At 43.3% G+C, this 24,899-nt stretch overlaps 2 protein-coding genes across 2 annotated transcripts; one reads left to right on the plus strand and one right to left on the minus strand.

The window, feature by feature from the left end:
* The first annotated feature begins 12,773 nt into the window (after positions 1 to 12,773).
* LOC108933157 (heat shock protein beta-8-like) lies at positions 12,774 to 16,514 on the plus strand. Its single transcript, XM_018749998.2, has 3 exons — positions 12,774 to 13,539; positions 14,970 to 15,033; positions 16,197 to 16,514. Exons 1-3 carry the CDS (start codon positions 13,164 to 13,166, stop codon positions 16,363 to 16,365), a joined length of 609 nt encoding a protein of 202 aa, XP_018605514.2. The 5' UTR covers positions 12,774 to 13,163; the 3' UTR covers positions 16,366 to 16,514.
* Positions 16,515 to 16,642: 128 nt separating this feature from the next.
* Positions 16,643 to 19,798, minus strand: LOC108936146 (heat shock protein beta-1-like). The gene is made up of 4 exons (XM_018755243.2): positions 19,081 to 19,798; positions 18,244 to 18,307; positions 17,940 to 18,066; positions 16,643 to 17,230 (listed from the first exon to the last, which is right to left on the minus strand). Exons 1-4 carry the CDS (start codon positions 19,469 to 19,471, stop codon positions 17,087 to 17,089), a joined length of 726 nt encoding a protein of 241 aa, XP_018610759.1. The 5' UTR covers positions 19,472 to 19,798; the 3' UTR covers positions 16,643 to 17,086.
* Positions 19,799 to 24,899: the final 5,101 nt, after the last annotated feature.

Genomic DNA, 24,899 nt, shown 5'->3' on the forward strand with positions numbered 1-24,899 from the left:
TTAACCCAAAACCTAGCATGGCTGCAATAAATTTCACAGCTGGATATGTCAAAGTAAAATAGTTTCTGCCAAGTTATCAGAAAATGCCAAAACTCTCCAGTCTCCGAAAAGCCAGCAGCATCCCTGAGTTCCTCTTCATTGAGTAAATTGTCATTAATTTTTGTGCAATGATTCCTCAGCCTTTCCAGAACCCCATATCTGCATTTATGGTCATCTGAAGACCATGCGTGGCTCAACATTACACAGAAAGTCATTGAGGTAAAATCAGCGACGTAAAACTGTACAAAAGTCCGCTAAAAATGGAGAGCAACAAGTCAAGTTCCACCCAACAAATTCAAATTCAGCTCAATTCAATTCAATTTATTTTTATAGAGCGCTCTTCTCACGCAGTGACGCAGAGCGCTTTAACACCGGCATAAGGCAAAGAAAAAAAAACAAATAGATCATATGAGCCAAATGACTTCAGTGCGTCATGCCTTCATAAAAAATGGAACATGCAACACAAAGTGAAACGTTTCTTTCTGATATTGATCAGCTCAACCATTTTGCTGCTGCTTAATTTGGTGCAGAAGAAACAAGAAGCTGCATAGGTCTCCAGCCAGCTGTAAGCAAGTAAGAGCGAAATAAGGGACGTAATGGAGAATACAAATTATGTTGAAAAGGGTGGTGGTGCTTTAGAGAAATGAGCCGTTATCGTTCCATAATGCTCAGCGGTGTCTGTAAAAATGCTGAGCAAAACCACATCCTTCTTTTTTTGTCTCTCATGACTGGATGAAGAAACCTCAATGACTTTGACTAAAGGGCTTCTTGTCGGGATGTGTTTAGCAGAAGCTTCAGGGATGAAGACTGCTAAACTCGGTGCTGCATGCTTTCATGATAAATGGAACACGCAACGCAAAGTGAAACACACACACACATTTTCTGAACCGCTTGTCCCATACGGGGTCACGGGGGAACCGGAGCCTAACCCGGCAACACAGGGCGTAAGGCCGGAGGGGGAGGGGACACACCCAGGACAGGACGCCAGTCCATCACAAGGCACCCCCAACGGGATTCGAACCCCAGACCCACCAGACAGCAGGACCACGGTCCAACCCACTGCGCCACTGCAGCCCCTGCGCAAAGTGAAACAGTTTTCAGTATTTCGTTATGATATTGATCCACTTCTGAAAACCATGTGAACCACTGCTTGTCATAAGTCATCAGCCGATTGCTTACAGGTAATTGTCAAAATAAATAATGTAATGTTATATTATGCGCTTCTTTCCCTCTTTACACCTGCTTACAAATAAGCAGATTCCTGTTGCATTCTGAATATCATGGAAATGTTGAAGTAAGTATAATAAAATATGACTGTTTCAAGTCTCAATTTCATGCAAAGAGCCTGAAATTAATATATGTAAACGAAAAGAGGTGAGTAGTCAAAAAAAAATACTGAACTAAAAGTACTATTACTTAAATACTCAAATAAAAGTACTCATCCAAAAAATCTGAGTATAAGTAAAAGAAGTATGAGGTCAAACACTACTCAGTTACCAAGTTTCATGAGTTTCATTAATTCAGTTTAGGCTTTATAATGTATGAATGTCTGAATATCTATTATACAATGTCAATTATCTGAATGTCAACATAGTTTAGCTCATCAATATACAGCTACATTACATAATTTTTAAATGAATTATACTAGCTCTAAAGGGGTGTGGTGGCGCAGCAGGTTTTGCCAGGTCCTGCTCTCTGGTGGGTCTGGGGTTCAAGCCCTGCTTGCGGTGCATTGTGATGGACTGGTGTCCCATCCTGGGTGTATCCCTTCCCCCTCCAGCCTTGTACCCTGTGTTTCCAGGTTAGGCTCTGGTTTGCTGTGACCCCACTTGAGACAACTGGTTTTAGCCAGTGTGTGTACTTGCTGTACCACTCAAATCAGATATTGTGATTTACACTAATCAGTTAAAAAATGAACAGAAGTCTCATAGGCATTAGTTCATATCTAGCAGACCTTCTGGGAAGAGCCTTACCAGGAAGAAACTCTGTTTGAGTACTAATTCTGTGAGCTTATTTGCAATCTGAACTCATTTAATGTTAAATGTAACTTTTGAATGAGGTCATACTCTGAGATATGACAATATGAGTTATGAGAATTTCAGTTTCATTTAATAGCCTTGCTTTGGCTCATGAAGCATTTCTTTATGTTTACAAGGAGCAAATTTGGATTTTCCAGATTTTCCATGCAATTAATTAGTATTTACCTGACTCCTATATCCAAGGACACCTACATTCCTTGATACGCTACAGTAAACTCCCTTGATTTCTTCATTTATGCTGAATACATTGATTTTTCTTTCTGGAAAATAGAATGGCAAGAATCAGACTTTCACAGCAAAAGAGATGGGTGAGGCTTCTTTATCAAATATGAGATTCTACCACTGGCCTACATGACTTAAACAAACCTGTAGCTGTTTCAGCTTTACATTACTTTTATACATTTAGCAGATGTAGAGCCACCAATTCACCTGAATTCCATGTCTCTGGACTGTGGGAAGAAACCAAGGCAACTGAAATATGAAATGTCTGCTCACCTTTTTGCAACTTTTATAAAGTGTTGCATGAGAACGCTTTGTAAATGTTGTGACCTGTTGCACTTGAAGTGGTTATACAGCGAGGTATTTGCAATTTCTCGATATTCCGCTTCTGCCTTCGCATTGCTGGGAACCAAAAACCATATCAATACAAACATAAGGTGTGGTGGGGGGAGTGGGATGATGATCTTGGAAGGATGAACACTTTGGTGGAGATGTTGGAGATGACACATGGAAAAAAAAAATCATCTCAGAAGATAAAAGTTGATGTCATGGCCATGTTAGAAATTAATGATCACATGGAAAGTATGAACATGTAAGTATCACTATGATTCACGAGGATACCTACTCTTGGCTGATGTCTGCTCTAAAGGTTTGTGCTAAAAGCATGGCTATCCTGACTTGTGTGGACCTTGACTGGTTGGTATATTACCAGGGGACCAGACGGTCCAATCACCCCCCCTTCCTACCACAATTACATAGTGTAAAGGATTAGCACACAGCTGGCTTTTCCACTGAGGTCAAAATTCAACTAAAGGCGACAAAGAGTGAACCCAGCGCTATTCGTTTGAGGATAGCCTTCCGTAACGGACTTTCACAGGAAGTAGTGTCAGCAGAGTTCAGGATGACTTCTAGCCCAGTGGCAAAAAACCCTAAGCAACACATTGAAGGAGAAAGACAGTTTGGAAATACCCTAATATTTATACCCTGATTGCTCATCTGTGGTTAACGTTAGAGGAATTTACACTGTGTCATTTTGGTGACTGGTGGTATTGACATCAATCCAGAGAAGCACACATTTTACAAGTCTGGAATACTTTGCTGTTGAAGATCATGGTTTTAAATACACTGTGCAAAACCCCTGCCAAGTGTCTCTATGTTGGTAACAAGTAAATAAATAATGAGTAGTAGTTCTGCAGCAGGTCTTCAGTCCTGTTTGTGGAGGCTGCAGCGTGTGTTGATTTTCACTTTGAATTTAAGCTCCCAATTAAATAGTTACCCTGTTTTAACCAAAACTGTATAATTAAGCTTATGTAAAATAAAGCTGCATATACAGTAATTATCAGTACTGCAGGAACTAGATGTAACCGATGAAGTCAGGAATCACAATCAATGAAGTCTTACACTAAATGAAAACAATGCAAAAAGATAAACTACTTATAATGGTTTATTTGCTATTGCTATTCGCTGTTTGCAAATATGCAAAATACCTGTATGTATATACCTGTATTCAACTAGATATTTAAAAATGTTCCAAGAGGTTCAGATTTAATATTGCCGTGCATTTCAATTTTTTGGCCTTTCGCTGTACAGATACCCTGTTAAACTAAAGCCTTATTATCTGGTGAACATAAACACAAAACGTAAACTATTCTGATGAATCAACGGAGAAGCTGGAACATGGTATATTGTAAAACTGTCCTGTGTGAGTCAGCTGGTAGTCATTACTGTGCAACAGTTCAGTCACTGGGCGAGAATAACAGATGCAGGAGGAAACAAATGGGCATGACTGTCTTGTTGTCTGTGGACTGCAAGGCCCATGAGGTCAAAAGGGTACCCGAGAGGAGGAGATATGCTTCCTGGCTCTGAGTCACAGTATAAAGCTTATGTGGATCTATCTGCTCAATGAGTCTATATTTCTGTGCCGGAGGGCTGTGCTTCAATTTGTGTGCAGGAGTAACTGGGTGTGGCTGTAGAGGCTGAGCTTGACTACCTATGCATCTTCATTTATTCATTTAGCTGACAATTTTCTCCAAAGACCCATTCGTACACTTGGGTGTAAATGGTCCTTAACACCTCTTAGACAAAGCAGATGATTCTGGACTTCAGGAGAACGAAGCGGATAGACCCCCACCCCCCCCCACCAAATACACAAGGAGAGGCAGTGGAAAGCGTGGAGAACCTGAAGTTCCTTTGAGCCCATGTGTCAAAACATCAGACGTGGACCTGCAACACCTCACACCTAGTCAAAAAAGGCCCAACAAAGACATTTCTTCCCCAGGAAGCTGGAACAAGCGCAGCTCCCACAGAAACTCCTGCTCAATTTCCACAGGACCACCACTGAGAGCATCCTGACCAACCGTGCCATTGTGTGATATGACAGCTGTACAGCCGCTGAGCGGAAAGATCTGCGTCGTGCGGCGAAGGCGGCTCAGCGCATCATCGGGATGGAGCTCACCAACTTGGACACAATCTACGCTAGCCGACTGAGAAAGAAGGCTGGCGGTGTCATCAAGGACATCACATACTCCGGTCACTCCCTGTTTCGCCCTCTGCTGTCCGGCAAACGGCTCAGGACAATAAAAGCCTGCACCAGCAGACTGAGGAGCAGTTTTTTCCCGGAGCTGTGGCCTCCATCACACCCTCCTTGCACATCCAGAGAAGTCTGATCGCAAAACCAGCAGTCGCCAGCAGTCGCCACCATTACACCCCCCACATCCACCCCCTCCCTGCCCCCAAGGCTCTTAAGGACTGAAGACTCCAAAGCTCTTCAGTGCAATTCTTATTTATTCCGCCCTTATTCTTATTTATTTTCGTACTTACTTATTTGCTTGATTGTATCAAGTGTTCTTTCTCCCGCTGTTCTTCTTGGAGTTGCAATAAGCCATCTTATCTTATCTTAAATGGGTTTTAGTTACCAGAGCAAGTTTGGGGTAAGTACGTTGCTTAAGGACACTGTGGCAGGATGTTGAGCTTGAATCTGCAAATTCCAAATACAGAGACCAGTGACCACTATACTACATGCTGCCCCCGCACGTAGGAAAGATCCGAAAAGGGTCTTTCAATACCAGACTCACTTTTTTAAAACTCTTCATACAACCCTGCACAGCTGATGAAGCAATTGATGTTTCATGTGCGGGGGTGTGGTGGCGCAGTGGGTTGGACCGCAGTCCTGCTCTCCGGTGGGTCTGGGGTTTGAGTCCCGCTCGGGGTGCCTTGTGACAGACTGAGATCCTGTCCTGGGTGTGTCCCCTCCCCCTCCGGCCTTATGCCCTGTGTTGCCGGGTAGGCTCCGGTTCCCCTGCTACCCTGTATGGGACAAACAGTTCAGAAAAAATGTGTTTCTTGTGCACGTAATGATTTTCTTCTTGTTAATGAAAAGTGAGAAAATGCTAAACCAGTAATAAAGCAATATTGATGCACTTTACAGGGGTGCGGTGGGTTTGGCTGGTGCCTGCTGGGGGGGGAGGGGATCTGGGGTTCGAGCCCTGCAATGGACTGCTGTCTCCTCACCCCCTTTAGTCTTGTGCCCTGTGTTGCTGGGTAAGGCTCCAGCTTACCACAACCCCACTCGAGACAAGTGATGGTTGATGTACCTTACAGTAAGTGGGAACAAAACACCTGGGCAGGTCTTCACCTGCACAGGGAATTCCCGTTGACACTAATGCAGAAGATATCAAATAACTGTCTAAAAACAAACACTTTCGTGAAACATCTAAGTGCCTAAGACTTCTGTACAGTACTGTGTATTTATATATGAAAGTAAAAAAATATATATACATATCATATCATTACATATATATATATTCATATACATTTTGTGAGGGGGTGTGGTGGTGCAGCGTGTTTGGCTGGGTCCTGCTGTCCGGTGGGTCTGGGGTTCAAGTCCTGCCTGGGGTGCCTTGTGATGGACTGGCATCCTGTCCTGGGTGTGTTCCCTCCCCCTCTGGCTTTATGCCCTGAGTTGCTGGGTTAGGCTCCGTGACCCTGTAGGGGACAAGTGGTTCAGAAAATGTGTGTGTGTATATAAATATATTTATAGCACCCTGCTGAGACCTCCTGCTATAAATGGACTTTATTTTGTTAGCCAAGCAGTATTTGCCAATGTGACACATCATTTGTAGTACGCAGGGGTGTGCTGGGTTTGGGGAATGACCAGATGAGGGGTGACGGTTGGTGGACAAGTACATTTTTTTTCACATTATGAGCAACAATGCAGTTAAAACCAGGGCAGTTGAAAACCACACAAATTAAACAACATTCAAAATAGGCTTCTCAGCTCAAGAAAAAAGCAAAAGAACCAAAAACTCCACGAACAAAACGCAAAATTAAAACACAGGGAGCCAGAACTCAGGATTTCAGAGTAAATGTTCTGAAAACCCATAATTCCTGCCATACCAGTAATGCAGCAAAATCACAAAGACTCTCTGCACCTTTCCTTCAAAAACTCCTCAACCCTTCTCTACTCGCCAACTTTTATTCATATTTTCTGATTGATCATTTCAGTCTGTTCTCATTGTTCAAAATGAGGTGCTGAATAATTAATTTCTTTTCTGACTTAACACTTTACTTTCTTTAAGTTAGTTGCCTTCATTTGTGTCCTTTTACATCCTGGTGTTTTATCAGCTTTTTTCTCAAATCGAAATCATGAGCTGTGGAACCCCAGGGTCTATAGAAAGATATTAATATAACTTTCAGTGGTTTGAATGTGTTTCCATTTGACTATTAGTTGCACCATATGGATTTTTGCAGATATGTTTTCCATGGCAATGACATCTGTGCTCCACAAATCCCACAAAAACCAACCGATGGAGCTGAGATCACAAACATTAGTGAATTGTCATGAAGAATTTGTGAAGCTTAATGAACATTTCATTACATTTCTTTTAAATTTTAATTACATTCAGCCCCTTTATCTTTGATTCTCCAGCTTGCTCATTACATTTGAAGGGAATGTGAAAAAGTACAATCAGCACGCAATGCGATGTCAAGGCTCCTGGTGACAGCGTGAGACTGTCCAATGATGGTCGGCTTTGGAAGACAGCTCACGTTTCCAGACACGTCTGAGGTCGGATGTTGTGTTGCTTTCAGGCGATTCTAAGCATCTTCTTACAGTTCCTTGGGAAAAAGATGCGGACAACTTGTAGCGTAACGCTTAACGGTGTTGCCTTTAAAGCCAAAGGTCACAGGTTTGATCCCTACCTTTGGCTGCAGTACCCTTAAGCAAGGTACCTGCCCTAAATTACTCTAGGACAAACCTGCCCTGCTGTGTGAATGGGTCGATAACTGTAACCTTAACACTGTAAGCTGCTTTAGAGAAAAAAAAGTGTCAGCTATATGAGTAAATATAAGAATGGATAGTAGAAGCCAATGGAAGAAAGAGGGCAAAGTATAAGGACTTTGTTTAGCAGTGCCACTCAAAAGGTTGGAGGAGAAGAAGCTGCAGAAGCTTTACACAAATGTCTTTATAGAGGACATAGGACTATTTTTGTGTATTTTCATCGTCACATTCGAACAGCTACTGCTTTGTCATTCCATTCCAAATTATTTGTGAAGGTGGATGTTATAAAGGTGGCGCTAAAGTATTGGTATGTAGATCTTGCATGTGTTGCACTTAATTTATGCATTCTTTATTAACGCCCCTTTCAGTGCAGGGCTGCGGCAGTGCGTGCGCAAGGTGGGGTACATCCTGGTTTATTGCCCTCTATTAACTTGAAACATCATTAAAATGACATCTACTTGTAAATGAAGGAAAAATTAAAAGTACTTTGCTTACACGACCACCTAAAATCTTCCATCTTCATCCCATCAACCAAATTCATCCTATAAGGGGGGACACACTGACTGAAACCGCTTGTTCCAAGTGGGGTCATGGCAAACTGGAGCCTAACCCAGCAACACAGGGTGCAAGGCTGAAGGGGGAGAGGACACACCCAGGACGGGATGCCAGTCCATCACAAGGCACCCCAAGCAGGACTTGAACCCCAGACCCACCAGAGAGCAGGACCCCAGTCAAACCCACCGCGCCACCGCACCCCAAACTCATCCTATAAACGTGTAAAATTTGTCAGCATCTGGTCACTTTCAGGTTTCTTTGGTATGTAATAGAATCAATGAAAGTGCAACCTTTGGGTTCTAAGGCAGCAGTTCTAACTACTACACCACCAACTGCCCCAAGGTTTCACGAACATGAATCATGGATCCCTGTTCAGTTCAAATGAGAAATACCTTTTCACACAATAACTTTACAAACCCAAGATTACTGGTGTCTTACATTCACAAAGTGAGTTCAGAAAAAAAGAAAAATGGTAATCTATACAGTACATATGGATAGAAAATGAACCAGCAATTTTTAATTTCTTGTTTGCTTGCTCAGTAATTCAAATTAAATGATACATCACCCATAATGGGCAATTCTGTTGTTTTAAGGATCATATCTGTGGTAAAGCACATGTTTTTTTTAAGTTAATAAAAGGATAAAATACAAAATTCACAAGGCACCATAGATTAAAGTGATACTTGTATGATACCACGGGCAGCGGGTACAGTAATTTTTACTCCCAGTTGTACTTGGAGAAAAGTGTCCATGAAATGAATAAATGAAAATGAAATTAATCCCCTCCTGCTGCTGCACCATCTGCACCAGTTAAAAACACCCTTACTCTATAGAAAAGAGAAGTTTGTTGTAAACTAAATGCTACAAGTAACTTTGGCCAAAATGCATCAGCTAATAAAATATTAGAAATACTGTACTTGAGGGATCACCAAAAATTCTTATTTGTTGCAGTATGTTGTATCCTGGTGCCACAAGATGGCATCATCATCTACTGGTTGTACAGCTGTAAAACGCAGTATAAACTTCCGCAATACAACTGGGATTTGCTCTCATTTAACAACATCTGGCACAATATTACACACACACACACACACACACACACACACACACACATCATCTGAAGCCACTTGTCTCATGGGGGGTTGCGGGGAGCCGGAGCCTAACCTGGCAACACAGGGCGAGGGTACACACCCAGGATGGGACGCCAGTTCATCACAAGGCAGCCCAAGCAGGACTTGAACCTCAGACCTACTGGAGAGTAGGACCCGCTCAAACCCACCATGCCACCGTGCCCCCCCCAATATTACTGTACAACAGAAAAAAAACAAAGTCTGTTAATCAAGTTTTTACAACTTTGAAATTTCATCAGATCATGTATTTCGCAACAGAGTTTCCAGTCATTTTCTACTCTTTATGAAATATTTACAAATTCCACTTATTTAGGCCATCTAGATTCACTGTATTGTCCCTTGTGTCTATATAAAATATATATTCTAAGTCAGATCTAGAGTTGACAGGGGATTTTATAGTTTTAGTTCAGTGTGACAATGTATGTCCATATTACACATCCATAAAATTGTGTCGTTCAATAATAAACTAACCATAAATTGTGTTGTATATATTTTTGTATGTAACCATACATTAATGTTTTCATATAAATAACCAGCAGCTGTTTTGTATGTATTTGGCATGTGCTATCATTTATTAAATTTTATTTTAATGACAGTTGTGCAACACACGGTATGAATTTAATTATCTATATGACTTTAAAGAAGGGTCTGTAAACTGCAATATTTAGTCAAATAAGTGGGCCTTTAGTGAGAGGCTATGAAATTTTCTCATGCTTTATTTGTTAGTTCAGCCACTTTTTTACATACCAGACACTTTTCTCCAAAGGATAGTGTTGTCAGCCCACACACCTTATTCACCGCGGTGACTTACACTGCTAGATACACTACTTACACTGGGTCACTCATCCATACATCAGTGGAACACACTCTTTTTCTCTGTTACTCACACAGTATTGGGGAATCTGACCAGTGTGTCTTTGGACTGTGGGAGGAAACCAGAGCACCTGGAGGAAACCCATATATACACAGGGAGAACATGGAAACTCCACACAGACTGAGCGGGGGTCAAACCCATGTCCTCTCACACACCCAAGCACTGTGAGACAGCAGTATTACTTGCTGTGCCACCCCATTACATATGTTGCATATTCAATAGCACCCCTTGGGAGAATAGGAAGGAGATCTTTGATGTAGAAAGGTAAGGATGGGGCTTGAGGAAGGAAAAACCAAGAGTCATCACTCAAATCTCATCTCAGACTAATCCTATAATTAGCAGATGGTCTTATACTTGTCCTTAGTCAGAAAGTAGTAGAATCAGAACTGTCACCATCCTGTAAGTAAAGTGTTACATTTCATCTAATTTTAGAGCCTGATGTAAACTAAATCATTGAATACTTTGAAATATTAGAACTGCTGCTAAATTTAACCCCGTGCCAGAAAATTCTGACATCACCTGACGTCAGACGAGGCCCTGTTCTGTACAGCATTCATTAATCACTGAATTAACTCTATGTAGTGTAATCAGCCCATACCTTCACAATCGTCTCATTGCGGCCAAGGTTTAAATACAGTGTTCCTGCCTGCTAAAAAATTACTCACTGTGAATATCACTATAATGTATGTACACATACATCATCTGAAACCGATTGTCCCATATGGGGTCATGGAGCCTAACCCAGCAACATAGGGCAAAGGGGCAGAGAGGGAGGCATGGTTTCAGTGGTCCTGAGCCTATCATGGAGGCTTAGGGCATGAGGCAGGGTACAACCAACATCAGACACCAGTCCATCACAGGGTAGCCACTCACACTTTCACACATGCTACACGTAATCTGAATCACCAATTAACCTGAAAAACTTATCTTTGGACTGTGAGAGGAAACCAGAGCACCCAGAGGAAACCCACACAGACATGAGGAGAACAATGCAAACTCCACACAGACTGCACCACAGTCCCACCCTAGATGCATAAATGTAAATAAATTAAAATATAAATGACATATGTGTGTTAAGTTAGATGAGGGGGGCGCGGGGGCACAGTGGGTTGGGCCGCAGTCCTGCTCTCCAGTGGGTCTGGGGTTCGAGTCCTGCTTGGGGTGCCTTGTGACGGACTGGTGTCCCGTCCTGGGTGTGTCCCCCTCCCTCTCCGGCCTTACGCCCTGTGTTACCGGGCAGGCTCCGGTTCCCCGCGACCCCGTATGGGACAAGCGGTTCTGAAAGTGTGTGTGTGTGTTAAGTTATTTTGAACCTCTTTTATTACTTTAAACTGATTCAAAGTCGATAACAGCAGGCTGTTGTGTAGATTTCATGTTTTATTTTATCTAGACTATGCTGTATTCAAATCCAAGTGCAAAGGAATCAATGCGGACTCTTTGTGATCACATAAACAGAGTGTCTCCAGAACCTTCTGTCCCCCACCTGTGTCCTCAATGCTGAAAGAGCAGCGTTCACTGAACATTGTCCACTGTCCTTCGTCCATAGTCTCTGTGACTGAGTCCATCCATCTGGTTACTGGACCTCCTCTTATATTTTCCTCCAAGTTTTGATCTTTTCTTCTCCCATGAGGGTTGCAGTGTGATTTGATCCAATATCCACCTGTTTTTTTTTTTTTTTCCTTGCTTCCTTCGCTCTGTTAGAGGTGTTGCTGGAAAAGCAAGAATTCAGCTGAATACAATTTAAAAATAACTGGTTTTATTATCATACCAAGAGAAGGTAATAGAGGGACTTGCAGGACACGGGTCCCGGTGTCCTCCCAGGCCTTGGTTTCTTCCTTAACAACCGCGTAACTGTAACTCCGCCGAAAACCAGCGCTCCGCTCCCCAGAGCTGCGCGCGTACGCGTCGCGTGGTTCTTAATCCGGGCGCACGAGGCAGAACGCGGAGGAAAGTGCCTGCTGGCGACCCGGTACATACTGTACCGTTACTGCACAGTTACCGAATTGTACCGTAGCGCCTTTGCTATTCTGGCCGATGCTTAGCGTTATACTTTATTATATTATAATTATTTCTGATTCTGTAGCTCCGCTGCCTCGGCGCACGTATTTCAGCCATGGCTCATAAATGGTGAACTGACGCGATCGAAGTGAGAAATGTTTCAACTATGTCATTATACATTTGCCGTTAGAAGTTAGAAGTTAGTAGGAACACTTCTTGAGTCGGCTGAGAAAATACCGTTTTTTGCTCCAGTATCGCCAGCAGTCTGCGTGCGTGGTGTCGGTCTGGTCAGAGCAGAGGAAGAATAATTAAGATAAATAAAGGAGAAAGTGTCCATTTAATAGGAGGAGGGAATCAAATGACATAACTGGGCTTGGATCGACTCCACCTGGGGCCCGTCGTGTTTGGCCGATGAGGTGATGGGACGGAAAGCGCAGCTGCTCCTCCACCCGTGGCACCGCTCCCGGCCTGACTTCATCTCTATTCAAACCCGGTGATGCCCTGGACGAGGGGGGGCGGGGTCATAGCGCTCGAATGCTCTCATGTTTCTGTCATTCATTGTTCGTAAGAGCCACTTGAGTGACCAAGTGACCTCCTCTCCGCGTCGGGAAACCCCGCTATATAAGCCGGCGGTGACACTGACTGACAGTCTGGACGTACAACACAGCAGGACACCCAGGCAGGGTCCCAGGGAACTTACTGAGCGAAAGCAAGGGATCGACGACGTTTCTCTTGTGGAACTTGTTGTAGCCAAGTTGCTTATCAAACAATTAAAGTATTATTATTATTATTATTATTATTATTATTATTATTATTATTAATTTGCGCGTTCTTTTTATAAGAAAGCAGGCGTCAAGGTGCTAAACGGGCGCAATTTCCACGTCCCCCCTGAGGGCTATTTTAAGCCGGACTGCGTTATTATATGAGGCTCTAGACCAGACTAGAGGAGTACAGTACAGTCGGGTACAGCAGTAGGGTACAGTGGAGTGCAGGCAGGGTAGACGCCGGGGCTGCGGCACAGCGCGAGGACAATGGCGGAGGGACACTTCTACCCGCGCGGCAGAGCCGGCGGCGGCATCGCGAGGGACCCCTTTGGCGAGCAGTCCTTCGCCTCGCGATTCATGGATGACCAGTTCGCGATGCCGCCCTTTCAGGATGACCTGTCCATGGACTGGCCGGCCTGGGCTCGCCCCCGACTCAGCTCCCCGTTCCCGAGCAGCCTGCGCTCCGCGTTCCCGCGCACGTCCCTGGACGCGGCGCCCGGCGGCTACAGCCCGAGGTACAGCGACGCTGCGGACGCGCCCGCGGCCGCGCGCGGAGACGCGTGGAAGGTGTGCGTGAACGTGCACAACTTCACACCGGAGGAGCTGAGCATCAAGACCAAAGAGGGATTCGTTGAAGTGTCGGGTGAGCTGCTCTCGCTTTTTCGAGTGTAAAAAACAGGGACATTTTTTTTTTTAACTCTTCTCGACCGGTTGAGATTCTCATAATTGAAAGTTTAAAAAAAGAGAAGAAATTGAAAACTAACAACCTAATACAAATGAGAGCGCAATAACACACACGTGGCAATAGCAGAGTGACAGTATTGATCATTATGCTCCGGTCCCCTGTTATCTTTACTGTAGTGCGGTACTTTGACAGTTACATTTTTTACATTTATTCCCTTTACTGACTCTTTTCTCCAAAGCACCTTATTATAAGGCTTATAAAATTAAGGTACCTATTCCCTCCCTTGTACAGCTAAGTAGTTTTACTACAACAGTTGAGGGTAAGTGCCTCGCTCAAGGGTGCTATACAGTTGCAGAGATGGGATTCAAACCTGCAACCTTTGGGTCCAAGGCAGCTGCTCCAGCCACTGCAGTATCAGCTGGTCCCTTAATAATACACTTCCCTGCACGAGGCTTTCAGGCAATAACTCCTTACTTCCCTTTGCCTACGAATGTGTGATCCCTGGCTGGTGTTGGGTTCCGTTATTCGCCTGGGATTCGAAGCGCTCTGTATGCTGGAGATGAAGACCTGACCTGTGTGATCGCACAGTGTCGTGTGTCTGCAGGAGACACTGCTCAAAGGCAGGCTAATAAAAGCTTTCATGCGATGACCCCTCGAGGTTTGGCACTCCAGGAAAAGAATCCCCCCCCCACCACCCAGATTCAGATTGCTGGTGTTCCAGCCTGGCAGCCTCTCAAACACACTCTGCCACCACACTAAAAACATCAGAGTACAGGTTCCGGAAGTTTTGTGAGCTCACGGGGCTTATCCATGTGCCAGCCTGTCTCCCGATTCGTCTCTTATTTCATTTACCCAGGCAAATTTGATACATGATATTGCACGAGTGATATTCCAGTCATTACTAATCTAAAATACAGGCTTTTGGAACCCTTACATGGATCTCAGGAGGTGGCAGTGATTTGGTTTGCGCAGAGAACGGGATCGGTGTTTATTACACAGCTGGGAAAATGGGGGTATTACCGCAATGTTGTGGAATTTGAATTTCATCATACCACACCGGGAGCGAGCTGGGGTTACGCAATCCTGTCCCACTTCATTGCACTTTGTCCACCACCTCTAGTGCTTGTGTCCACTGTCCAGTGTTTGTTGCTGGGGTTCTGTTCTTGATTTTAGGTGGGTCAGCGCTGAGGGGGGACCACTGTGCTTGTGTCTAAATTAGGGTCCGGCTCTATCGGTCAAACAGATAATACTCTTTAATAATCTGCTTATAAAAGAGTTAAAATCCATAAATGGCCTGTTGTAGTCGTGGCCGTCAGAGACGTTTGAGCCGCTCGGCTGTTTTGCAAACATTTCACTCATCCGTTCTGTTTATATACGTCCTTGTGTAGGAAAACATGAAGAAAAGCAAGATGAAGGAGGCAGTGTGACCAAAACCTTCAATAAGAAGATCCAGTGAGTATTAAGAAGGCATCTGATAATATGTTATTCATTACAGTATGTATAATGTAATTATATATAATATTGCATTCATAATTAATATTCGTCTTGTATCAGGAAAATGCGTAATATGATCTGTTCTATTCATTGTCAGTGAGCGCCTCGGTTATGAAATTAAACATCCTAATCGGTCCAGGTGACAGATTTATGTGAATTTTTAAATTTCGTTTCTCTATTGTCTGTTGGTCTACGGCAGGACAAATTGAATTTTGTAGGCAAAACTCTTGCCCTGGCTTCTTCTATTTTGGCATTTCTACTTTCCTCTTGGTTAATCGGAATTTAGTGCGAGAGATGGAAATAATAGTAGGAAAACACCGAATAAAGTACTGGGCTGGATGGCTCAGGTCTTGTGACAGCTACCTTCCCAGAAAAACTCGAGCCGTATTGGTCATATGGTGCATGAAGTCGCCCAGAAAGAAGACCTTCCATCTGAAATCCATACCAGATAGTGCAGTAGACCGAAGGTGAAGTTGTGAAAGTACGGCTGAATGGCGATTCCTCCCAAACAGCTTGGCAGCACTTGTGGAAACTCTAACCTTTCCTTATTAGGCTTGTGCAGCTCGTGTTCTTCCTCAGCTGTTCTCACCAGGCAGCTATTATTGCCCTCCCCCCGTCCCCATTTATGACCCTGTCACCCATAGAGGTTGCACAGAGAATATGCAACAAAGGCTCTGCCGAGTTCTTCATTATTTATGTCATGGGGAGCATAGATGTGAAAAGTTACAAGATTTTTCAAGTTGTTTACTATGGAGCAATGCATTACAATAAGAATAATTAATTAGAGGTAAAAATAATGTTGCCATAAACCCATGATACTTTGATAGCTAACAAGTCCCAACTGGAATTCTGTTAACACAAGTCCAATTGTTCAGAGTAGGGCTAAAGATAGCAGAGGCACTCAAGATATTCTAGTTATGTAGGTTCTTCAGACAGTTAAGAGTGAGCTTTGTGGTGTTTCATATTGAAATCGGGGTACTTTCACATCATGTATGGAAAACATTGATACATTTTTACTCACCCCCCTCATTTCTTTCATTATTTTCCAGCATGGAAATAATGGCAGGTGTCAAATCACGTGTGTAAGACATTGATCACGACCTCCATATTTTTCTTCCCAGGATTCCTAGAGATGTGGACCCCTTGTCAGTCTTCGCTTCTCTGTCCCCTGAAGGTGTCCTCATCATCGAGGCCCCCCAGACCCCCCCATATTACCTCTTCAACAATGACACACCTAGCAGTGAAGGTGGGGAGGCAGAGGTCAAGTCTCAAGAAATGCCAGTGGCCTGACATCTTGGTCCATATATTAAGCTGCGTCCGCTTGCCAACCACTTGTTCACTCTTGGATGGAACAGGACAGTCCCGTCCCCCATCCCTCTTCCCCCGTCCCCCATCTCCCCACGTACCCAACCCAACTGTCCCACTGTAGCTCTCAACCAATCTCTGGGATTTGACTTTAATGAACTCTAAATCATATATTTTAATTTTCTCATTTATTACACAATGTAAAACATTTTTTTTTACTTGTACATGCAGTGCAACTGTGATATCTGGAAAATAAAGGTAAATGTTTAAGATCACTAAATGTCTGGTCAGCATTTTTGTCATCTCTGGATAAGTTTTTGCATGCAGTCTTGTATAAAGGGGTGACTTGTAGGAACTAACAAGATGTTGACTGCTTCAATAGGAGTTGTTATTATATGTGAAATAAATCGGATTACGATTGCGTAGCTCTTGGGACCTGGTCTGTGAACAGATTCCACTGATCTCAGTTGGTAAGACGCCCTTAGGTGTGATGCTTTGTAATCTTCCTGTTAACATGGACTCATGAAACATGTCACCTTGTATGATTAGTTTAACCTAAATTTGCTTCTAAGGCCTGGATTACTGAGCCCGTTGGAGACATCGGACTGTTTATTAGGGACGGCTGAGAAGCAAAGCTTGGTGTAATTCGTGTATGTGGACAAGGCCCTTCGGTGCTGCCTGGCTCCTTGACCTTCAGCGAAGACCCTTATGTTTGTGGTTTCTCCTCACCAGCCATGCTTCCCTCCTTCCATTCTCTAACGGAAGGAGATGTTTCTTTCCCCACCTCTGCTTTCTCCCTCTTATCTGGTCTCCGTTTGCTGTGAATCGGCGCCGCCTCCTCCTCCTCCACCTGCACAAAGACGAGGTTGGTCTTTGATTCCCATCAAGGGCAGCCCATCGCCAACATCATCCCACAACAGCTGCTCCTGAAGGTGGTTTTCTTGAATTTGTACATGATACGTGTAAATTCAGCCTGTGCTTGTAATCATATTCCTGATTTCGTTTTCATTTTTTTCACTGTTTGTATTTTGAAGGAAAAGTCAGGTAAGCACCGTTTACAGTACTTTACAAACAGTGAATTGGCTATTTTTATTCTGTAGTATCATTACTGAACGAATGGGGCAAAAATTAAATAGGTAAAGAGAAAAATTTGCTTCCTTAGAATATAAGTGTATTCGTCCACATAACACAGTGAATAGAAATTGTCGTTTTTTTTTTTTTTTTTTTTTTTTTTTGCATTTTCCATTCAGTTTCGAGAAAAATATTCCACATTTTTTGAAATGAGAAAATTTTGCCGAATTTTGGCATTGGGATCCACCGAATCACCAAATATTCCAGTACCTTTTAGGATCTGATGCTTTGTAGAATGGTTTTGTACTTTCTAGAATGTTCTGGTGCCTTCTAGAATCTTCCAGTGGCTGCAAAGTACCAAACTACAACTGACACTCTAGAAGAACTAGTGTTTTTTTGTAATCAGTCAACTTTGACTAATCATAATCAGTGCAGACACTGACATCACGAAGAACTTCGACAAAATTTTGTCGCGTTGTGTAATCCACCTGAATGGGTATTACGATTTCCGTGGGGAGCACGGGGGCCGGAGGAGGCAGGGGAGCCTCCACGGCCAGCACACCATCTCTGGACAGGGATGAGCTGATGTGCTGAAGATCCACTCCAGGAGGGAGCCTGTGGAGGAGAGAGGGTGGTCAGACACCCACTTCTCAACTGATGACTGTAGGTTCTTCATTCTTTAGCAAATTAGAACATATCAGACATCTTGCAACAAAACCTCTTGGAAATCAGCACCGTGATATTCGAAAAGACGGCAGCACCTTTGTTCTCACAAAACATTTCTTAACTTACTTGTATTTTCTTGTGAAACATCTGGAGACAAATCCATGTTCATCCTGCCTCTCTTCATGCTTCCCTGGAAATGAAATTCAACATCAACAATACTGATACAAGTGAATACATTCTTTTTTTTTAAAAAGTGGCAGTATACATATAGTAAGTACGCACTATATATTTATTTATACCAGTACAGTTAGTGGTTTAGGCTTCATTTATGTATCTATTTAATTTGCACATTTCTTCTCATTAAACAGAACAAAGTAATTATACGACAGCTATTTGTGGAATTTTTACAAATTTTATGTTTTATATTTTTCTTTACTTATGCCCTCCTATACTGTTAATTTACTAATTCAGTAGTTTTTTGTTTTTTTTTTTTTTACACACTAATTCCGTTTCTTCGTTAGAGGATAGTGGAAAGATTCTCCGAGATCTATCTGGACAGATATTCAAAAAAAAAAAAAGCGCATGTCACCTGTAATTCATTTTAAGGCAAAAAATATAGAATTACAGCCTTATTAATGACATATAAAATATGTGAGTACATGTTAATAAGCAAAAGTTATACAATACAGAAACAACCATTAGTCTGTTAGCAGTCTATTAACAAACGTACTTTGAGTGTCGAAGGTTTCAGGCATAATCCGATTTTCTACATATCATTTTAAATTGCATTATTAGAAGACAAAGATTTTTTATTCTACCAACCATTTCCAATAATGGTAGGTAAAATATGGTATAATCACCATCGGTATAACATGCTATGTACGTAGGTATAAAACAATCTCTCTCTATATAATACAATCGTTATAACGGTTGTTTTTATTTAACAATTTATTTCCGCTCAACCTGCAATCTCCAGGTAACCCTCCTTGGTTCTGATGGTGATTTCCTCGGGTGAGAAGTGGCTGACGTCGAGACCGATCTTCCAGCTGTCAGGGCCCGTCCTGATCTCGGACACCCCTCTGATCTGGAGGCAGAGCTGGGGGCTGGGCGGCGAGGGTCTTGCAGCAGCATCGGTCGGGGCGAAGAGGGGGGCGCGCGTGTACCCCGGCCAGGAGGAAGTCGACATCCGTCTCCGGGCCCAGTCGATCCAGCTCAGGTCCCCGGGTTCCAGAAAAGGGGGCAACCCGAAATCCTGATCGAAGATTCGGCTCGGCTGCGCCCAGTCGCGGAAGGGGTCCCAGTTCACGTCCCTGCGAAAGAGGGGACGAGGCGGTACCTTTCTGTGCTCCGCCATGACGCGCCGAGGAAAGACAACGCCAAAAAACGGTCGAGAAAAACAAGCCCACCCAGAAATTCCCCACGCTCCGCGAACGTTTCCTCTCCAGCAACAGCCGGCCGGTGAGTCCAAACCCAGGGCGGTTCAAAAGGCAGCTTCGGTTTCAAAGTAAATGGGAAAAAAAATGGTCTGGAGCCAAGAGATTCAGCTTGATTTCAATAGAAAAAGCTCAGGGCTGACGTTCAACGCGAAGAGATTAAATCAGCAACAAGTAAACAGTGGGGTGCATCTCTCCTCCTTATATAGTCAGTACAGGAACGGTAACACTTACAAAGTGGTATGAGAAATCCCATGAAACTGCAAGGTAGAAGTGAACTGATGGAGGTGGGGGAGTCGGGGGGGGCACAGAGACAGAGATGTTAATTGTGTTTATTTATAGCCCTGGAGTGGAAATGGTAAATAGCTGGCTGATGATGGTGGACCCCGTAGTCAAGACGGTGGCCTCTGCAATCTTCTCACATCCTGCTGAGTTCCTTGGTCTCCTGAGTAACTGCTGCCCAGGGCCGGGGCATTCTTGTAGCGCGCCATACCCCCCGCCCCCGCCCCACACGGTGAGGAAGACCAGCTCTAAGGGCAACCGCAGGAAGGTCGCGGGGAATGTTGATCCGATGTCAAATTCGCCTCTGAGCTTCTTGGAACAAGTGGAGATGCGCTCTTCTGTAAGGTCAAAAGTGTAGGATGGCTGCATGGATTCAAATTGTTTTAACTCGCAAAACTATTTCATGCAACACTCTTCCTTGTGGCTAAGGTGGTGTGGTGGCACAGTGGGTTGGACTGGGTCCTCCTCTCTGGTGAGTCTGGGGTTCAAGTCCCGCTTGGGGTGCCTTGCAATGGACTGGCATCCTGTCCTGGGTGTGTCCCTCCAGCCTTACGCCCTGTGTTACCAGGTTAGGTGCCGGCCCCCTATGGGGCAAGTGGTTCAGATGATGGGTGTGTGTTCCTTGCATCTGCTACCCTTCTACAAGTTTTGCTTGTGCTGAAACAGTTCATATTTAAATTCGCATTGAATTGCTAGCTCATATTTAAATGCACATAAATACTTAGTATTTTGTCCTGGATCTGACTGTCCATCACCTCAGTTTTTCTAGTCTTCATCATATTTAATATATTGTATATAATCATATCTTACACCTTACACAGGCAGAATCCAGTGGAAACTCTGCTTTAGGCACAGAGGCTGACAGTGTCATGCAAGGTTCTGTATGGTGGTAGGAAGGAGTCAGATGCCAGTGAGTTATTTCACTGCTGAGGAGGCCAAATGGACATCCTGTGGGTGTATTTTAAATGTCCTGCTTGAAGCCTGAGCAGAGTAGAGCAACACTGGCAGTTCCCAGTAGAATCCCTTACAAACTTGTGACCATATGTTTTGTAGTAAGGAGCTACATTTACATTTATTTATTTAACAGATGCTTTTCTCCGAAGCGACTTCCAACGAACTCTATGTAGTGTTATCAGCCCACACACCTTATTCACTGCAGTGATTTACACTGCTAGATACACTACTTACACTGGGTCACTCATCCATACATCAGTTGAACACACAGACACACACACTCTCTCTGGCACTCACACCTTCTGGGGAACCTGAACAGCATATCTTTGGAGTGTGGGAGGAAACCAGAGCACCCAGAGGAAACCCACGCAGACAGGGGAGAACATGCGAACTCCACACACAATGAACAAGGATTGAACCCCTGTCCTCTCACACCACGCAAGCGCTGTGACACGGCAGAGCTACTCGCTCTGCCAACCCATGACACAACAATGACTGAGAAGAGTTAGGCACAAGCGGACATCAACAGTGATGAAAACATATTGATGAAACACCCTGTAAAATGTTTCGTCGTTAAATTTTAATGATTTCATTGGTCAGGAAGCCCTGATCAGCAATGGCTGCTTAAATTCTGGCTCCGGTCTAGAACCCCACAGTTGCGACATTTTTCTCCGACTGACAGATTTTTTTCTCTTTCTCATTCAAAGGTCCAGAAAGGAGCTGAAGCAGGAAAAGAAGGCGCCAAGAAAAAGAAATCAATTTGGAGAGCGCAGTCCGGAGCGGTTTCTATGGACTCATCTAAATGAATTGTTGTTTCTTCTTTTGTTTCTCCTTCTCCCTCAAGTAATACCGTCCACTGAAGAGCTTCTTCCATGGGTGAAAGACACGTTTGGTTACATCAGTGTCGTGTTTGACCGAATGACAACTATTCGACTAAAACTACTTTTGCAAAACAAGTTCGAATCCTACGAGGGTCTGCCGGGAAACTGAAGATATTCTGCTGGTGCCCCCGGCCTACACTGCAACACAAGATCACCGTTGTACGTTGTCCATCTACGATTATACCGCGATTTGCCTGCCGATGCACGCTCTACCCTGCGATAGAGTGACATCCCATCCAGGGTGTAGCCTTCCCAGCCTTGGGCCCAGTACTCAAGGATGGGTCTTGGACTGACCCTGGCAAGGACAAGATGAAGGTGGGTGGCCAGGTAGGTGAGTGAATGAGTATTATTGTCCCACGAGGACATGCATTGAGCACCGTGTCCAAGGTTTTAGCAAAATTCAGTAAATAACAAGGTTCTGCTTGCAAAGCAAGACGGGAAGATTTGCATGTTTGATGGTTCACATTTATTCATTTAGCTGATAAGGGTTAGGATGATTGCAACAAATGAGTGGCACTGACACTGTCCCCAGGAACCTCTGAGAGGAGGGAAAAAGAGAAAATACCGTAACAATATAGTATTTTATTGTTATTTCAAAAGAAAGAAAAAAATAAAATAGAATATACCTAGGGCAGCACTCGCACTGATCTAGGACACACCTACAGGCCGTCATTTCATTTTCAGTCATGAGAAGCATGACTGAGGTACACGCCAGACGGAACGGAAATATTTATTTTTTATTTAAAACAAATAAATAACTTGTGCTGAACAATTTTGTGGGTTTTTCAAATTTGCCATTTGTTTTGGGAAGACTTGCTAGATGTCTTGCTAAACTAGTCCTTTTTTTTGTCCATGAAGGCCGACCTAAACAAAAGATAGTAGCTAATTTAATTTGGTAAATCTCTACATTGGATTATATGGGATTAGATACAGTTGGCAATTAAAAATATCTGGTACCATAAATATATTAATTCCCAGTACTGAAGACTGATGCATATCGAGCGGTACACTCTGCAGAGCTGTAACAGCACAATTATTCACACCCACGTGGCAGCAGCAGGAGAACGATATGACTGGACACAATCTTGTGAGTTGAAGTCTGCTTGCTTAAGAAAGTGAATAAACAGGAAAAATACTATTTGAATGACGTTGTAGGTGGTATGGTGGCACAGCGAGTAGCGCTGCTGTCTCACAGCGACTGGGTGGTGTGTGAGGATATGGGTTTGATCCCTGCTCAGTCTGTGTGGAGTGTACATGTTCTCCCCTTGTCTGTGTGGGTTTCCTCTGGGTGCTCTGGTTTCCTCCCACACTCTAAAGACATACTGTTCAGTTTCCCCCATAGTATGTGAGTGACAGAGAGAGTGTGTGTGTGTGTGTGTGTGTGTGTGTGTGTGTGTGTGTGTGTGTTCCACTGATGTATGGATGAGTGACCCAGTGTAAGTAGTGTACCTAGCAGTGTAAGTCCTTGGGTGCTCTGGTTTCCTCCCACACTCCAAAGACATGCTGTACAGGTTCCCCCATAGTGCATGAGTGCCAGAGAGAGTGTGTGTGTCTGTGTGTTCCACTGATGTGTGGATGAATGACCCAGTGTAAGTGGTGTATCCAGCAGTGTAAGTCACTGGGTGAATAAGGTGTGTGGGCTGATAACACTACACAGAGTTCACTGGAAGTTGCATTGGGGAAAAGTGCCTGATAAATAAATAAATGTACAGTAAAGGTGATATCAGCACCACCACAGCTGCTGGAGATGTGAAGCTTCTGCAGTGACACAAGTTGCCACAAGGTGGCACTAGAAACCATTTCAGTGGATGAATTCCCTTAATATACAGTACATATAACATACTATGGAATATTACCTTGTAGGCCAAGAAAACCATGAGAATTCATAAATAATGAACATGCAGCACAATAGGGCTTTGTCATATTTCTTCACTAATTTCACATTTCATTTATATTAAAATAAAACTAATATAGACTAATAATGAAATACAGTACAGTATTATAATTATATTTTCATGCTGCAGTATAAATTACACTTTCATATCTAAATATGTTTTCTTTGGCTCTTTCTTTTCTGTGCCACCAAAATGCTCAGGTCTTTGCTTCCTGGCCAATTCAAATAAAACAAACTTGAATGGGATCACAAAAGGAGCGTTCAGTAAATAAAACTCTTTTGCAAATAAAGCACAATTGCTGACAGACACACTGTGTATCATTTCTTATTGACTTTGACGTTTGGACAAAGGACCATCGTTCATTTCCTCCCTGTATATTTTGTAAATAAACAGTGGCCATAACGAAACATCACAGTACTTGTGTAGTTTGGCCTCATTGGGCTCCTTTAACTGAAACCATGTCAGTAATAAACTATAAATTTACATCAGGCCTCTTAAGCAACTTGGTTTCCACTCCAGTAAGATGGGTGTAAAAAATCTGACAAACACGGTTAATGTGCCTGGAAAAGTAAATGTTGACAGTTAGTGACAAATTTTTCTGTAGGAACTCAAATTTTTACCATATTTCCTATTTTTTTTTATCTGTTTCTGGATCTTTTTATACATAAGAACAACCGGATGAACGATCATGACAATTAGGTTTTTCATAGTACAATAATTTGAGTCCATCTATGAACAAACTGTCACAAAAAATCCCAAAGATTTTTTTTTCCCCTCCAGAGAACCAAAGCGACTTCGAATGAACTCTGTGTCGTGTTATGAGCACACACACCTTATTCACCGCGGTGACTTACACTGCTAGATACACTCCTTACACTGGGTCACTCATCCATACATCACTGGAACACACTCTCAATGTCACTCACGCACTATAGTTACTTGTCGGCCAGTCATGACGGGGATTTTTTATAGTTAATGACAGTGTAATGTTTGTGGGGCAAACAGGTTATGTATTTAGTCCCAGAACAACCACAACATCTATAGACACACTAAACATGGGTGGCACAGCGAGTAGTGCTGCTATCTCACAGAGCCTGGGTGGTGTGAGAGGATATGGGTTTGATCCCTATTCAGTCTGTGTGGAGTTTGCATGTTCTCCCTGTGTCTATGTGGGTTTCCTCTGGGTGCTCTGGTTTCCTCCCACAGTCCAAAGACATGCTGTTCAGGTTTACCCATAGTGTGGGAGAAAAGTGTCTGCTAAATAAATAAATGTAACATGTTTATTAAATAAGTGCTTCTGTTTCAGTCACTTAATTACTGCCACTGGACAATTTAGA

The sequence above is a fragment of the Scleropages formosus genome, chromosome 6 (genome assembly GCF_900964775.1).
Source record: "Scleropages formosus chromosome 6, fSclFor1.1, whole genome shotgun sequence".
Classification (NCBI taxonomy): Eukaryota; Metazoa; Chordata; class Actinopteri; order Osteoglossiformes; family Osteoglossidae; genus Scleropages; species Scleropages formosus.